At 34.5% G+C, this 17,938-nt stretch overlaps 1 protein-coding gene across 2 annotated transcripts; it reads right to left on the reverse strand.

Annotated features, from left to right (window-relative positions):
* Positions 1–1,096: 1,096 nt before the first annotated feature.
* LOC142346085 (uncharacterized) lies at positions 1,097–15,708 on the reverse strand. 2 transcript variants are annotated; one of them, XM_075398587.1, is made up of 3 exons: positions 15,080–15,708; positions 4,219–4,460; positions 1,097–1,969 (listed from the first exon to the last, which is right to left on the reverse strand). In XM_075398587.1, exons 1-3 carry the CDS (start codon positions 15,318–15,320, stop codon positions 1,250–1,252), a joined length of 1,203 nt encoding a protein of 400 aa, XP_075254702.1. In that variant the 5' UTR covers positions 15,321–15,708; the 3' UTR covers positions 1,097–1,249. The 2 variants fall into 2 exon arrangements, with proteins under 2 accessions (XP_075254702.1, XP_075254701.1); XM_075398586.1 differs by lacking the exon at positions 15,080–15,708 and having other exon boundaries at positions 4,219–5,229.
* Positions 15,709–17,938: the final 2,230 nt, after the last annotated feature.

Below are 17,938 nucleotides of genomic sequence, written 5' to 3' on the forward strand. Positions count from 1 at the left end.
TTCATTACGCATTTGTCCGATAAAGAGTTCAAACCTGCATTCCACATTGTCTTCTCATAGTCTGCCATCTCTCTCTCTCTCTCTCTCTCTCTCTCTCTCTCTCTCGCAGAATTCTCCGTTTGTTTTCTCTGTGTTTGGTGTTGGAGCGAATCAGCACTGAACCAGTCTAATGACATTCTGTTTTTTTTGGATGGGTAGTACTCTAACGCTTTACACTGGCTAGTTTTGAATTTTAAGTAATAATTACTGCTTCAAAAATAATTTACCAGATTTACTCGCGCCAACAACGTTTACTTTACATGCGATTCGAACTTCCACCTGGGTACTTGAAACATTTAATTTGCGTAGGAAGTTTTAACCACTAAACTAAATGGGCTCTGTGGTTATTACATACAACCTATCTTAAGAATAGAGAGCGTGTTTACTACTATAGTAATTACCAGTGAAAAACTACGAAATATGATATTACTCTGCGCAGACTTAATTTTGGGATATGAGTAATTTTCAGACTATACATGATAAAATATTATAGGCGACTACTGTCCACAGCATAATCATAATGAGGAAAAACTGCACATAAATAGAATTAAAGTAATCTGGAGATGGAATGTTTCAGAACTGATTTAATTTTTTACGCTTGAAATGTGCTGGCTCAGTGCTGAAATGCTCTGAGACTCAAATCCGGGTTGAAGAAGTTTTATTCTAACTGACATTTTGTAAACAAAGATGTGAAGAATAACATGTGTAAACGTTTGCAGAAAAGAAGTATTGCAATTAAAATTACTTCCAGGTTTTCTCCTAATTTCAGGAAAAGAGCGTACGGAGAAAAATGTACGCATTAAACGGAAATTTAGCCGATGGTTAAGTCAATTTTGCCCAAAGTCCTTGCGCGTTTCTTTTATAAATTCATGAATTGAGAGCACTAAAAGAACATAGGACATAAAATGGTTGCTTTTTTCGGTCAACTTCTCATTTTCTCAATCGAACTCAGATTTATCTGTTTTTAGTCAAGTCTAACTAGATGTCTTATGACTCTATCTAGATCCGATTTGTGTTGAAATAGATAAAGACTCAAAAGAACATTTACCATAAAATGTTAAATTTAATAATGGTAACATGTACAAAGGCGAGATAACAGGGTTCTATTTTTTACAAACTTTTTTTGATGCATCAGTTTAATATACCCACTTTAGGATGAGATGATAAAAGCAACTCTGTACAGAAAAAAAGTAAGTTTATATTGATTGGTTTAAACGCAACCCGCCGAGTTATGCAAATGACCAATGATCTTTGCTGTGTTAGGCATTTGGTGACGGTATATGAACGTTTCAACTATTCCGTCAGCAATTTCTTGGAGCTGTATTTCTGTAGCGTAGATTAAAAGAGCAGCTTTCTTTGCAAACATCGAGTGATCGTAGAGGTTAATATCGCTAGCTTGAAACAGATAATAACCTTCGAAATAGCTTTTCAGGGCTAAAAAATGAGCATCGTTTGGTTCCAAGTCGGTCATAAGGTATACAACGTCTTTTGTTCGTTTAACACCAATTTTTTCAAGTTTCAAAACTAATTCGTTTGGTGTAAATCGATCGAGCGCACATGTTAAGTTTTTAGACCGGATGTGAATGACTACAAATCTATTTGGCGTGTCGGCGCTGTGATTGGATAATTTGTTTTTCTCTTCAGCGAGCTGAAAGCAACGTTCTTTTACGTACTGTGCGCTTGATGTTATAAATTTCGTAAAGGGTCTTCGGAAGATAACTTTCCCAGAATATGATACATCTTTTCTTGGAAATAGAGCGAACGTTTGTTGTTTCAAAAACTTGATTCTGTACAAAGTGTGTACTGGATTCTCTGGATATTTTTTACCATATTCGACACTGACTATGCTCAGTTTGTGGTCGGAATTGTGAACTAACTGCAGGAAGTCATCCTTTCGGACAACCCGTAGTTTGCATCGCTGCCTGGTACCCTAAACAAAGTGGATGAAGCCACTGTCCATCAGAAAGTCACAAAGTACAAAAAGTCAAGACGTCATTGATATCTACAGGGAGGATTGCGGGTTGGTTTATGATAATCAATAATGGTTGGAACGTCAAATTCATCGCCAAATTTATGGCTTATGAACACCCGAACAAAATTCGAAGTCATTATCAGTACTGGGCAAGTCTAAAAGCAAGAGTTTCTTCTTTTTTTTTCCAGTATAGGGCATGTCTAATTACAAGTCTTACAAGTCCGACAAGTCTTGGCCAAGACTTGAATAACAGTTGTAACTTGATTCCCAAGTCAAAACCAGCTTGATTTTTGTAACGTGCCACAATTTTGAGGTTGAGTTTCGAGCTCATTTTCAACAAATGATACCAAACAGTACTGTAGGGCACCGGAAGATAACAATGGGTATTTTTAGGTAGCTATGGGGTGTTTTTAGCCGTTTTCAGCCATTACAGCGCCCTTTTGATCAGATTTTCACAAAAATAGACCCAATTTTATGTATAATTCGGATCTTGAAGAAATTTATGTATACTCTAACCACAGAAAATCGCAAAACAATTGTGATGCTGCCCATGTTGTCAACAAAGGGCCCCTTTCTGCAGAATTATGGAAATCTGATTGATCCAGTTTTAATGGGCAGTCGAAATAAATGCCAAAATTCGATAGGGCGAAAATGGCCATAATGTGGCTAAGACAGTGCCAGATTACCAATTGGTGCAACAGCCAGTACTACCCTCTGTTATATTCGATTGTGTATTTCAGTGTATCTCTTGTAATATCAAAAATGGGCATATTGAAAATGGTCAGGCGAATAAAAATGGGTCAAAGTATGCATAGCTCACTGTGTGATATTTCCTCAACCAGTGGTGATCACATTTCAAAGTGATATATACGGTTTCAAAGCTTGGAAAATAAGGGTTTCAATGAATTTTTTTCCCGCTTAATATGACCCATTATTCGAGGATTTATTTGGCGTTGTGACACAAAAATTTCCCGAAAGTTTTTGGTTTTCCCGTTAGGCTATAGCTTATAACTTCTAGCTGTGCGACTCAATCTGGATTTTTTTCAGTATGAATTTAAAATCATCTGCTGTTGCAACAATACACGAGTGAGCCTGTGTAGTATTGACTTTGCGGGGACATTAATGGTCGTGCATGATGTACCATGTGTGAACTCGGGTCGATATAAGCAGTGCTCACTTGTTGATATCTCAACCAGTGGTTCAATTTCTTTTTTTACATATTATTTTGAAGCTTAGATTTTTTCACACTGGTTTTTTTCAAGATCATTCGACCTTTTTTTTTCAAATTCTCCGCAATTTTTGACAATTTCCCTACCATTTTTGACATTTTTGTTTAAATTTGACGTTTTGCGGACAAATTTTTACGTTTTCGTTTAATTCTAGGTTTCAAAGAACAACTTTTGCGTATTTTTTCGACAACTTTTCAGCTGATTTTGGCGTTCTCCGGAGCTTTTGTTGGCTACTTTTAACGGTTTTCTGACCTATTTTGGAGTTTTGAAGACTTGAATTTAGATTTGCCAAGTCTTATCCAAGACATAGTTTTAGACCTGGCAAGCCTTGGCCAAGACATGGTTTGTGGGTTTTGGACTTGCCAACTCTAAGGCAATACTTGGATTAAGACTTCGCAAAGATTTTGGCCGAGAGTTGGATTTACACTGTCAAGTATTAAAACACAAATGGTCAGAGCTCTGAATCAGTAATCAAATGAGTCCTGTAGTTAGGCTGCCTGAGCTCTGAAATTGACTTGGCGTTTAGTCCGGGAAGTTGAAAACTTGTCATGTGAACAAATTTGAGGCAACGGTTCTGTTCAAATCCGCAGCCATTATTCAATTCCGAAGCCATTATTTCACCAACATCAGCTAAAAGATTGCTTTGTATATCGAAGTTTCTACCTAAATTCATAAGTTCTCAATCGATAGATCTCGATAGATCCCAATGTTAAACGTCTGAAAAAACAGCTGGTTTTGATTATTCCTTCAACGGCGCAAAAATTATAGAAATTTTAAGTGATTATGACGTGGCATTTCACTTGTCAATGAAAGGCCACAAAAATCATAAATTTACAATAAAATTTTTGCGAGTTGTTTTTCCTTTCATACAGAAATTAAGTCAATAAAAAGTATAGCCGCTGCCAACTCAACAGAGCCACAGAGCCACCTATTGTAACTTTTTCGTAATAGATTAGTACATAATCATGTCTATCTTACATTTGTATACGTTATTTGATATAGAATCCTGGATGTGTCCAGTAAGTTTTTCCAGCTCCATCCATGGTAATATCGCATATGATATGTTGCATTGGGTATGGCAGTTTCCTTGTACTTGTTCCGCATGTAATCTGCTCGCAGGGCTGGACTGAAGTCTACGATGGCTCTGTCATACTTCACAGCCAAGTCAGCCCCATCAAGGAAATCGTCTATTTTGTGCTGGAATCCCGATTTCCCTTTGTCTGAAACGATAATCGAATATTCACCTGGGTTGCCAATTCTGAACCGTAAAAAGATCATTTGCCAGGCTGAGGTCTCAGACCGAAGCAAGTGTGTCCAGACCCGTCGTGCATTCAAAATTAAATAAACTGGAATTATCGAAAAACTCGAAAGTCTGCACCTGAACGCACAAAGTTCTGGCAAACTCACGAAGGTCTGGTGAGCGCACAAAAGTCTGCATGCACGATTCGCCAACGGAAAAGTCAAAAGATACGGAATAGTGATGAAAATGCGTAAAATTTGGCTGGAATGTGAAAAGATAAAGGGTACGGGCATCAGGTTGAGGTCTAGACCGAAAACATCTTTGATCGGAGCATCTCAGGCAAAATAACCTCTGAGCTGAGCTATCCAGACTGAAATGTCCTTTGATTAGACTATAAGGCGCTTGTAACTCCGTGTGTTCTGAAATGTGCGCTCGATTCCATCTCTTATCAGACTCATGTGCGCTCAAAAACGCTTCTAATTAAACTCAAGTGCGTTCTTAGGCGTCTTTGATCTCAGTCAGGTGCGCACGAAACAATCTGATCAGAGAAAAATTTGAAACAATAGCAAATTTTTTAATTTCACTATAAAATATTCAAATCATTGCAGTTAACATTTTCAGTATTATAATCAACTAAGCAAAAGCCAATCTTAAGAAGATTGCTAATGAAAACCAAGTGTTGAGAAAATAAATTGATGAACTTAGACACCTTAAAAAACGTCTTAGTTAACGTAGAATAAAAATTTTTACAAAAGGGACCAACAATTGCTAAAAACTGGATTCCTTTGTTCTTATCGCCACCATTAAAACCTGTATGAGTCTCTGCGCAGAGATCAGAAGGCTACTGTTATGTGGCCTCTTGGCAGAAGCAACATCTCTGAGTTGAAAATCAAGAACTGGAAAAGAATGCACTCGTAGTAGTTTTTTGCGCTACAAACTATTTCTAATCAGACTAGTGTGTGCTGTAATTTGACACTTTGAAACCCTTGTCCAGCTTAAAATGCGCTCAACGACTTTTCCGGACCAATTAAAGAGACCGCATAGGGCACAGGTGTGCACTCGAAGATAGTCCTGATCAGAGCTCTTATCAGTCTGGACACGTCGGTCTGGTGAACTCGGTCTTATCGGTCTGGTGAACGCACAAAAGTGTGTTTGTCGGAAGGTTTGGACAAAGTCACTTTTCATCTGCGACTGTCTGGACTTACTTGCTTCCGTCTCGGACCTTAACCTGGGGTATGATAGGGTCTGGGATATGAAACCTCACGGAAAACAACACGCAAATCTGGTTTTTTCACAAAAACCCAAAGAAAGCAGCCCCAAATTAGATAACCCCGCAAATTTTGTTGTTAAGATTTTCATCTTTTTCAAAAAAATACTTTCTTTTTTAAAACGTTGTCTAGCAGATTTTAAGCTCAAAATTTCAGTCAGGCAAAACGGCTTAGTGCAAAAACAAAGCCACCAATTAAGCCTCCAAATTCTTCCATGAGCTCCTACTAGTCGTCAATTGTGGCCCAAAACATTTAATTCATAAAATCAGATCCTGATTTATAGTTGGGTGCATTTATCGCAGAACAAAAAAGAAAGTTGGAATTTTGTAAATTATTCATTCGGCAAGAACTATGTACAATACCTTACCGAAGCCTTGAGTTTTTTAATTTGATTTTTAGATATGCACCCTATTCTAGAGCTCGACCACTTAAAAGAATATGCTTGGCCATGCTGGACCCCAAAGAGCTCCGATAATAACTTCTCTAAACTTTATTTTTCACACCCAATTTTGACGAATACCTGTTTGACCAAATAAGTACAGATTAAATGAAAAATATAGGAAAACTGTCTTTTCCATCTTTTTAAAAGAAAATCGCTCATTCGGTTTAGGTTAAAAGTTGTTTTGAATTTCAAAAGTTGATTTTTCCCAAAAAGTACGGTAACGCTATAAAACAGGCCAGTTCTTAAAATCACTAAAAACATCAAAATTTTCGTGCAAATCGTTTCACTTGGCAGCTTTTGCAAGACAATGTCTTCGAATCAGAACGTGTTGCTTTGTTTTTCTTGTCAACGATTTTTAGAGTACTGCAGGCGATCATTTAATCATTTTCACGTCACGAGTTTTTACCATGAATGATTACGACACGTTCTTTTGTAGAAACTGTTTAATTTTTCTTAACTCGTTTATTTGGAAAAAGCTCCTAACTACAAAAATTACTGTTTTCCAGGTATTATATGTTGTCCAATTTTTGCCTTTTGAAATAAGCGTCGTGACTAAGCCATCTAAATCTGAATCTTTATGAGCAAGATAATTTTGCTATATTTTTCAAAACTAAAAGAAGACCCGTTTTTCGATTTAGATTATATAGGATTAGTATATCGCTACAAGATAAATGCTACTTATTGCTCTTGTACCAAGATATTGAACAGGCAAGAATGCAACTCAGAATTTGCATTTAGTAATATTCTTAGGAAAAAAATTGAAGATTTTCAAAAAATACGTGACAAAAACGAATACCCCACAAAAATACGAAGTATCAGCTAATTTCCACTCAAAGTTTAATTTTAATGAACAGTTACAAGTGCGTACACTGTTTGAAAAATTCAATGGTTTTGACATATTTTCTTAAACACCCAGATCGAAAGCCCTATAATTAGGACACAAGTAAACTAGGGCTAGCAAACCTTTTTAAAACCGTCTCCATTTCAAATCGACGCCGGGTGCAGATTTATAAGACTAATAAGTGTACTTGGTTTAGTAAATTGCATTCGTGTTATACTCTTATTATACAAGTCAACCCAAGTTCATCAAAATTTTTAATCAACGAAACTTTGTTTTTTTTATTAATCAGAAATCAGAAATGAAAAAAATATAAGACATAGTAAAAAACGCGATTTTGTCAAATAATGTGATGATACGATAAGTAACTATTATAATTTTTGAATTATGAGGTCAACCCGGTAAAATTTCAAACCTGACCTCCTGTTCATATATAACTTTTGTGGCTTCTAGCGATTATTGCATTATGAGAAAAAGGGTCTTTGAACATTATGCGCAAGAAACTTGTCAATATGGGATTGCGGAAACTAGAAACCAATTTCATAGTCCAAAATTGTTGAAAAACACAATTCAAGGCGTTAAGCAGCATTCTTTTATATTTATGTGAGTGATTACAGTATACACATGGGCGCTTCTGGGAGGGATAAATATTCACGAAGAAGTGGGTAAACTTTGCCACCTTTCAATGAAGGTTATGTTGTTTTGTGTTTGACAAAAAACAACGCTTGCAGAAATTTTCTGATAGTGACAAAAATCAAAATTTGTTAAATTAAATGCAATCAATTGTTTAGTTAACCTCAAGCATTTGAATTTGAATCGTTTGTAGGAAACACAATTTAGACGCGAAAAAATCAATCGAACTGCGCAAAACATCACATAGCATTCAGAAAAGAGGAGTAGTTTGTTTTTTTTTTTCAGTTTCAAACTTAATTTAATTTCCAGTAAGGTTTTTGCAGAACAAGATGCTTCTATATGAGAACAGTTTGATTTAAATACAATGTGCTATCAATCATCCATTCTGATGCACAAATGAAAAAAAAATTTTAAAATATAGAGTTCACATTGTTATGTGATTGAACTCGCGCGTTTTCGGTTTCTCGGCGTCTATTAACTGAAACTCTAACTTCACCCAAATTTACGTCTCCTTGAAAATTCTTATTGATAGTACATTTGAAACTAACTGAGGTTACGTTTTCATTAGTCAACAAAGCTTTAAATCACGCGTTTTGCATGATTAAAAAAAATAATAATGTCGAAAGATTTCTATTTCAAGGAAAGAGAAAACCATTCGAACTTTTAATCCACATATATAAGTATGAATGACTACTTTCAAAAAGATGATTGAATCAGACAAACGGCGGACAAAAGCAACGTCAAATTAAGTCAAATTTAAAAGAAATAAACAAACCCCAACATTAACTCTCCCTTGATCCACTCTAAATTTACTTTGATTGATAATTGCTGAATAAAACGTTTAGGTTCATTTTTCGACGCCAACATTATCCGAAAATAAACTAATATGAAGTAGGAAAGCAGCGCTAGCGAGCTTCTTGTCGTATTGTGGGTACGCGACATACTTTTTAGTCACAAAAAATTCCCTGGCGAGTACAGAAAACTTCACAGGTTATCATGAAAACTATGTTGTTTTGTGCCTTTTGAAAGAAAACGGCATCAACAGAAACTTGGCAAAAATGTCAAAAAATGATGAATAACTTGACACTGTTCATAGAGTTAACTCCCATGGAAAATGAATTATTTTAAGTAAATACAGCACTCAAACGCCAAACATCGTCAGATTAAACGCTTTTTAGTTTGGACGGAAGAATTTTCAAAATAAAAGAATGAGCTTTTAGCCGTTTGTTTTGTTGCAGAAATGAAAAAGCAACTGAGAAGGGCCTAGAAAGCACTGGAAAGTATTTTGTGTGACCAAACAGTTTTCTTATTTGAACATCAATTCAACCATCATTTTATCAAAAAAAATTGTGGCGAACAAAACTAACACAAGTAAAGAAAAACAAACCTGAAGAAGTGAGTAAGAAAGTATGATTGTTCATTAACCTTTGTTCAATTGTCGGATCTGTTTCGCCCCCCCCCCCCCCCCCCCAGCTCAGTTTGCATAAATTTTTTTACTATTTTCTTACATTGCTTACTGAGCTGGGGGGGGGGGGGGGGGACAGAATAGATCCTTAAAAGTTATGTCTTCTTTAAAAGCTTATAATATTGACAATTGTGTCGAGAAAACTTTTATCTGAACCGGTGCAGGGCGACAAAATATTAAAGACCGGTTTTCTCAGCTGTATGAATTTGCACAAAAATAATATCAATTTGCTTCACTAAAGCAAAACTTTTTTTCGCCTACAGTTGTTTGCATTTTGCTCCAAAACATGAAAAACAGCTAAAAAGTCCGATCGAAAGTTTGTTTATGTGTGTTTGTGCTTTTACAGTGCTACAGAAAAATTTTGGATTTTCATTGTGATTCAGAGCTAATTCAGAGAAGCATATTGTATTTTCCTCGGATGCAGAAGAAATCAGAGTGCTCTAATTCTGAATTTTGCACTGATTCAGAGGAGCCTCAAAGTCGACGGAGATGCTTTTCTTAAAACTATCTGAATCAGTACTGGAAGCTTCTCTGCAAATATTCTGTATCAGTTCGGATGCTGACTAAAATTTGATACGGGACAAAATTTTCCTAGATCCATAAAGTAACCTAACAAGGCAAGGGACATTTCGAGATTTTATAAGCTTGAACTGTTGTTTGAAGCAGCAGGGCGCATGACAGAGTTTTGTTCAGCCAAGCTCTAAATTTTTTCTCAGTTTCCCGGGTCATCGATCTTACAACTTGCTTGGATTTCGTACTAGGTCAGATATGATTCCTAGTAACCGTACTAGGTCATATATGATTTGTATGATTTCTTGATAGTCAAACAAGGATCAAACAAAAAATGAAACCTATTCTCAAAAGGCTTCAATCGCTATATTCAAGGTTACTGATACGGAAAAATTAATCAAAGATCCATAAAGCGTAGAAAATAGATTCGTCTTATTAGCATTCATACTAGGTCATATATGATTTGTATGAATTCTTCGTTTTCATTCAAGGATTATGCAGAACTTTCAAATAATGCATCGGTCATTTAATAACTGTAGTGGGTTTTAGAAACAACAAAAAAAATCGTATATGGAACTTCTGTGGGTAAAAAAGAAAGAAAAACGAAAAAAACATAGCAGGACAAGTCTTGAAATACAATCCAGGGAATTGAATGAAAAACAGACCTAATGTACCTGACCAGCAGACCAATTGAACAATCCCAGCCAAAAAGACGAAATCTCGAAAGTTGAGAAACTAAAAGAATCAAACCAAACAAAAATAAACAATTATTCCTAAAACACTTGAAGCCATTAACCTGAAGGCCATTTATGACACAATGCAAGATAGTCATTAACTCACGCATAAGACTTGAAAGAGATTAATTTGACACTAAAGTTAGATAATCTCGAAAAAGACGAAAAATGCTTTAAAAAGAAATGTGAAAAATGCTTCTAATGAAAAGGAAAAATTAAAAGATATTTTTCGAAAATGTGTCTGGAAAAAATGTTCAAATTCAATTTTTCTCTGTGGAGTTCTGTCTTGCAACATTTAAAAAGTTTGGTTGGTCAAAAGCTATAGTTAAACTCAGAAAATGACAAAAAAAACCATAAAATTGGAAAACAATCAAAAAAATTTAAATTGCACGCTTCATTTAAAAAATTACCTATATTTGCAATCTAATAAAACAGAAAACTATTTTGTTACCACTAGAAACTCTGCAATGACATACTAGCAAACTCAATAGCAGCAAACCCCTGGCCACTGAGGAAAAAGACTAAAATTTCAGGAAGTCAAAGAAAAAATTACAATTTGAAAATCGTATTATTTGAAATTTGTATTATTAAAATCTTGAAACACATTACCCATTACCACTAGAAACTATGTAGTAACCTATTATCAAAACCTAAAGGAAATGTTTTGGCTGCTCAGGTTAGAGAAACCTAAAAATTAACAATTTTCAAAAATTTGAAAAAAAATTGGCTTATGCCTTGGCCAATAAAAATTCCGCAGTAAACTATGAGCAAATCCTAGACAAAATTTCTTGTACCCTGGAGCTGGAAAACTTGCACAATGACAATTTATGTCAGAAAATTGGAAAAAACTGCAAGTTTTATCGAAAAAATTGCTAATATTCGTGAAGTTGAAAATCATTCCATTACCTCGAAACTATGAAATAACCTATTATTTTGACACCAAGAGCTGAAACAACAAAAGAATTCAAAAAGTTTGAGAAAATTTTGAAAATTAGAATAAATTACCGTATTCATGTTTGGTGTAGCAATACATATAGCTCTAAAAATTGCCATAAAAGTAATTACGTCTTGCAAAAGACCTTTACCAACTTTTACAAACCTCAATTTCAGACTGGTCCAACAAAAAATCCTAAAAAAGACAAAAAAAATTACATTTTGGGCTCAAAAGCTTCTGAAAATGACCTGTTAACCTTGAATTACGGCCTTTCCAGTAGCTTCACCACTCTAAGTACTTGAAGACGTACTAAACGCGGCTGAGGGCCTCTAATGAAACTTGATGCCCGCTGAGCTTTACCTGTTTATCCCGTTTTGAAAGCTCAAGGTAACGAAAAAAGTCGTGAAAACATCTTACTATATTAAAAAAAGACAGAGCACCAATACAATTCAACTCTTGGATTGTAATAAGTTCTTTGTAATTAAAGTAAGTCATATATGATTGTTAGTATGATTTCTTAGTACACATTCTAGAACCATACAGAAAAAAACAATCATAGCATTGAATTAAAAAAAAAACAGGAAATGAAATAACTGTGCAGGGATGGTACTCACCAGTTAAACAAGAAATGGCAGTTATTTAAGTTTGTAGTCTTCAGTCAAAAAATTTGACAAAAAAACAGCTTTTCTCTTTAAATTTAATTAATGATCAAAGCAACTTCAGAACAGTTTTGCAGGCAAAAACTTTTTCCCCACAAAACAGACCCATATCTTTTGTCCAAAAACAAGGGAAATAACTAACTATCAAAAGAAAAGACCATTTCTCGAACACTAGTTACCTAACTGTTGGTGACCTTTGGTATAAAAAACAGCAAAACAGCATGACATCAATCCACAGAGAAACCGTTTTCCGATCTCGGCAGAGAAAACCGTTTTCCGATCTCTTGTTGTTCTGAACTCAACGTGCGCCCGTTATGAAATGCTTTTTTAATTAAATTGATAATTCTGCGGTTTTTATAATTTTTTTTTTGAAATTGGTAGATTTTCGAAAACTTTTTGTTGACGAAACAATTCGAACTTCAAAACAATTTGATGGCTCGAAATTGTTTTCAATTAACTTGACTCAAATCATTATAGGGAGATTGGCTACACAAAAAGCGGTACAGGTACATAGGTTTTAGCTTATTTTCGTAAAACTAATATCTTTCGAGCAAACTTCTCAGAATGGTCGGATAATATAGTTAAAAATTTCTCGCTTGCTTCACAAGCATCACCACCTCTTCCTCATCACTACCTCAAATAGAGACGCCAGAAGAGCATTTTGTCAATATTAAACTTTTCAAACAGTGTCTGCTCTCATAAGCCACTACATTGACTCAATTTTCTTGATCCAGACTTAACTAAAGATAATTGACGAAAAAACGAACAAAGATATTATTTTGAACAAATTTACAAATATTATTGTTCAAGGTATGTTTTCATATCTACGAATGGAATGAGCCTTTTAAAATAAACAGCCGTGAATGTTAACGAAAATCGACTATTGTTTCTATAAAAAATGAAAACTTTTTTTCTTGAAATCATGGAAGTTATGATGATGTGGTTTTTTTATGGAAATATCTAAAACATTGTTGCTTTTACCGCGAGCAGATAAGTTAATTTCCATGGCTCGTGATGAACATTCAGCGCACTTAATATTGTCAAGGTGAACGTAATTGTTGTCCGGAAGAACATTAGAAGACGTTCTGAGGCTTTTCTTGCGATCTAGGCCACTGCTCGGATAACAAAAATAGGGCTTCACTTCAAACTTTTGTGGAAATCACACAAACTAGTCTATGAAATCAAACAATCGTATCCGCATTTTATTGATTCTAAGCACTTCTTGATTCCAATATTCGGATTGTTCTGTAATTCTGCTTTTTCCAAAAGTTATTCAAGAGCAATATTCAAAGTCATCGCCCGCTCGGGCTACTTGTTGTCAAACAGGTTCTGGTACCAAAATTTTGCAGAGTGCACCCACATTAATGTGCTCCTTAGAATCCTCATACACCGAGATATATCCCCATATACATTTTTCGTTTGCTTTTTTGAGTTGAGTGCGTAATTCTTTGCAATGTATGCGCTGAATTTGTGGAACTTGTTGTGATTGAGGTTGAAAAATCGATTGTGGTTACTACACGTGCTTGCAATCTCATATCATGATATTCGGTTTTGCGGATGGCCTGAAAAACTTGAAAAATTAATGGAAAAACAGTTGCATTTTATTGCACTCTTCTCTTCTTCCTTGTGGTGATAATTCTTTCACCGATCTTTGCTATTGCAAAACTTCAAAGAACTCAACTCACCCTGATGTTGCTCTATATTTGATTTGTAATGTGTTGCCATAATAATTTTCAATCAATTAAAACCCTATAGCCGATTGTGACTAATCTATAGTTCTTCTCAGTTTTATAAGCAAGAAAAGTTACTAATGACAAATTTGATGTTGTAAAAAATTAATTAGCATAAAAAACGTCTGTAGTCAGATCTATTTTTGCTGGCTTTTATGGTAATTTCATCATGTCATTGTTTTGCAGTGAGAACAGTCAATAAATTGTTTGTGAGAGGAGTTTAGATAGAGATTAAACAGCTGCATTTTGTTTTATGATTTACTTGATAACCACGTATTTTGATCATAAATAATTCTTTGATTTAATATTTTGATAATAATTGATGTCAACTGTTCTTAGTTGGAAAACTCGAATGTTTGGTTTAATGAGAGGAGAAGCTACGGTCTCTGAACAATGCTTAATGGGTGGCATTTTTCAAAACAATTTGTGTTCTATGGTTTCATAAATTAATCGTATCTGATTTCTCTGATTTCAGAAAAGGATTTTATACGAATGCTTGGATTTTTCATTAAAATCGTGAAAGTTTAAGTGGGTTTTTAGTTGGCAACTTTAATTGCTTTGCCAATATGAGAGGATATGATTTCCTGAAACGTCGGTTTCTCTGTGCCACCCTTGAATGCCAATATGATTTCTTTGGTTTCATACTAGGAGCATATTTGATTTCTTTGATTTGATAATAGGCTCTTAATTGCTTCAGTTGGTTCTTAAATGGAAACTCTAAACATTTCAGTGCTATGAGAAGTTACATTCTCCAAACAGCGCGTTTTTAATGGTATCTCTTGAAGTTAATGTGATTCCTTTGGTTTCATAATGGGATCATAATTAATTTTTTTTCGATTTCATGTCAAGATTCCAAATGCTTTCATCGGTTTTTAGATGGAAACCCTATATACTTTGGTGATATGAGAAGCTAAAGTCTCATAAAACGCTTTTTTGGTGCAAGCCATCTAAACCAATATGATTTTGTCTCGCACTAGGATCACCTTCGATTTCTTTGGTTTCATACTAGGGTCATATATGATTTCTTTGATCTTCTACAAGGATCATACACTTTTTCAGGCGTGTTTTTTTCCGTTTAATGAATGTTTATCTATGATTTCTTGGATTTCATGCTAGGGTCATATATGAAATTTTGGATTTCATACAAGGATTATCTATGATTTCTTTGGTTTCATGCTAGGATCGTACTAAGAAATCGAGTATGATCAGTATGAAATCATATATGATCCTTGTATGAAATCAACAAAGTTTCAACCCGGGTTTGTATGCTGAAGTTGACATGAAATCCATATGGTTGGTAATTTTCGCCTGTGAAGGTGAAACCGGGTTGGAAGAAATTTTGCACGCAATTAGGACAGTTTCGGGTTTGCATACTGTCTGACCGACCTTTGAATAGCAGCAACCTGTCAGCACTTTGGCAAAATGGAAGCTGGTTGTCTTCCTCTTTAACTCCAATCAGCACTTCCTTTTGTGCAAGCTTTTGGCGCTCATCAAACTTGCCAGTCGGGGTAATTGTCTTATTTAAAGGGCTGGAAAACCATGTGAGGAAGTAAAGTAGACAAAGTGACACAAAAATTGCCATAAAGCGGAGACGGAGGCTTGAAGCTGAAGAAAACATTGTTTTCATTTCTGCGTATTTTCATCAAAAAAAAATAATAATGACCAAATTTTGATTCTCGGGGCAGAAAAATAGCCCTGGCTAGGATAAAAGTCTCCGATGCGAATCACCAAAATTATTACAAATCAACTACGATCGCACGAACTGGTACGTATAACTTGATTATCTTCAGCTGTCTGTGTGCTCTCTATTTGAATAATTTTAGTTTTCACGAATGTTGCGTTTTACCAATTGTTAACGGACTCAGTATTAAGATTAAAAGACTCAGTATAAATTCAGCATTAAGATTATGCATTTGTGCAACGTAGATTTTTCTATATTTTTATTATACTACTTTCTATGATCATCAACGCTCTGACATTTAAATAACAAAGTATTGAAAGCAGAAAAAAACAAAATGGACCATTAATCTGCCAGCTGATTCATTGTATTAATCACATAAAGCTTTATTAAAAATTGCATTACAGTTAACAATTGTTCTGTAAAAAATTGATTTGCCGTGCTAATCAATATAGAATGCACAAAAATTTAATTAAGTTTATTGTTATATGACTGTAATGAAACTGAGATAAAAGTATGAGGCATGCGGTGCAATAAAACGTTCATAAATAGTTGAAAAAAGTTCATAAAACGTGAAAAAAACCTGTCTTAAAGTTGTTTTACGACTGTCCAGTCCTAGTACTTGGGTAAAGAAAGCAAAGAATATTTGCTCGATAGAAAAAATATTCCCAAACTAGCTGATGTTCAGAAAGTGGGTTAAGGGAAGGATTTAAATGGATAACAGTTTTTTTGGGCAGTCCTTTTGTGCAGTATAACGAAGAACGATTAACACGTGCGGTATTTTAGGAAAACAAGCAATTGAGCGTGATTTCTTATTTATAAAGACTTTTATAATTTAGTCTTTGTTGAAGAGTTAAAAAATTCAAAGCTTTGAAAAGCTTCCAAAGCTTTACAAGAATTCCGTTTTTTTCAGATTTTGTCAATATTTCTGAAAATTCGAACCAGTTTGCTAAATGTTTATGTTGTTAGCAATAATGTTATATCGTTTCTTTGTTGTGTGTAATTGCTGAAGTCTTGGCTTCGGCTTTTCGAGCCTCTTTTCTCCGATAACATATGAAGATATCGTTGGAATACCAAAACATCTTGTCCTTTTCTGCGCTCTTTTGAAAACAAAAATTTCATAATTTCAGAATTAGTGACAACTTCTGCATAATCTCCGTGCACTTCAATGAAGGTCAGACTTATGTTCGATCCCCAAAAATGTGTTCCGGAAGAGAAAATTTGCAGAGCTTTTTTGTTAATTTAAACCGATATTTATATTTGATAGACTATTTTTGGAAGTTACAGTTGGTCGGTTGGCCTGGGCCGAAATTCTGATATTTTATTCGAATTGCATTTGAGAATATGTCCTGTTTTTTGTAACTTCATTTGTTCATCTTTTTAGTTTTATTGATATCATTGATGAAATAAATTCGAATAAAATTTAAGTATCGCTGCAAACGATAAAAAGTGAAAAACAAGTATTTTTAACGGACTAAAATTTTTACCTGTAATTTTGCAAAAAAAATTAGTTTTGCTCTGGTAAATTTTCTTTTTTTTTTGAAGAAATGCTTTTTTCACATGCGGAAATTGGAATTCCGTTTTCGCTGTTATTTTTATTCATTATTTCTCGAGTATGTATGAAACTGACTAAAATTTCGAATGACAGTAGTGTTGACAACATCACAACTTCGTTTCTTCTTCAATTTTTTTCTATTCAACTTAAAGTTGATTGAATTTCTATTGATTTTTGGTGAAATAAAGCAATCTGAGCTATCTAATGTTTTACCTTACATTATGTGTTTTCATTGATCGATGAAGTGGCAATCTTGGGGAATTTGCCGGTATTTGTTGTCTTGTTTTTTAGTTTTGTTTTGGACAGGTCCCATTGACTTTCAAACAAGGCAAAGTTTTTTTGAAACAGTTATTCTTTCTTTATTTTCAAATTTTCGAGTTTTTAACCACAAAATTGAACTGATTTAACTGTTTTGTGTCCCTTTTCACGTGAAGCGCATAGAAGTATTAGAGAAATAGAAAAGTTTTTCATATATGTCTTTTTAATTATATGTTACGGTTCTGCATTTGTAATAACAAAAACATGTTGTGGTTTTTGCTTTTTCATAATATTGTCTTTTGTTTGTTCATCAATTTTTAAGGGTTATTGAATCTTTTTAGAGCTGCATAATAAAGTGCTGGTTGTCTGTCAGTGATAAAAGAATAAGGTTGAGTATGCTTATGTTGGCAGTTTCAGCGAGTTCTCTTTTGAAGATTGCCACTGTTTCAGAAATTTTTCTAAAAGTGGCTCTTTCCCGAATTATCTTCAGGTCTTGAGGAGCCAACCATTTGTTTTTTTCCAGCTTGAGGTTGGGATACTGGACAAGTTTAGCGGTAAGAAAAATTTTTCAAAATGTTATTGTTAGGAATCTTTCTACTTTTTTTTTTAAAAAAATTCAACTTTTTGTGAAAATTTTTTTGCGTGTTTGTGGATCTGCTGGGGCAATGAAACTATCATAGGGTTTACGAAAAGTTTACTGGATGTTTTTTTGCAACAGAAAAGTTGTTTTTTAAAGATATTAATACGGGGATTT

The sequence above is a fragment of the Convolutriloba macropyga genome, chromosome 9 (genome assembly GCF_964194025.1).
Source record: "Convolutriloba macropyga chromosome 9, txConMacr16.3, whole genome shotgun sequence".
Lineage (NCBI taxonomy): Eukaryota > Metazoa > Xenacoelomorpha > Acoela > Convolutidae > Convolutriloba > Convolutriloba macropyga.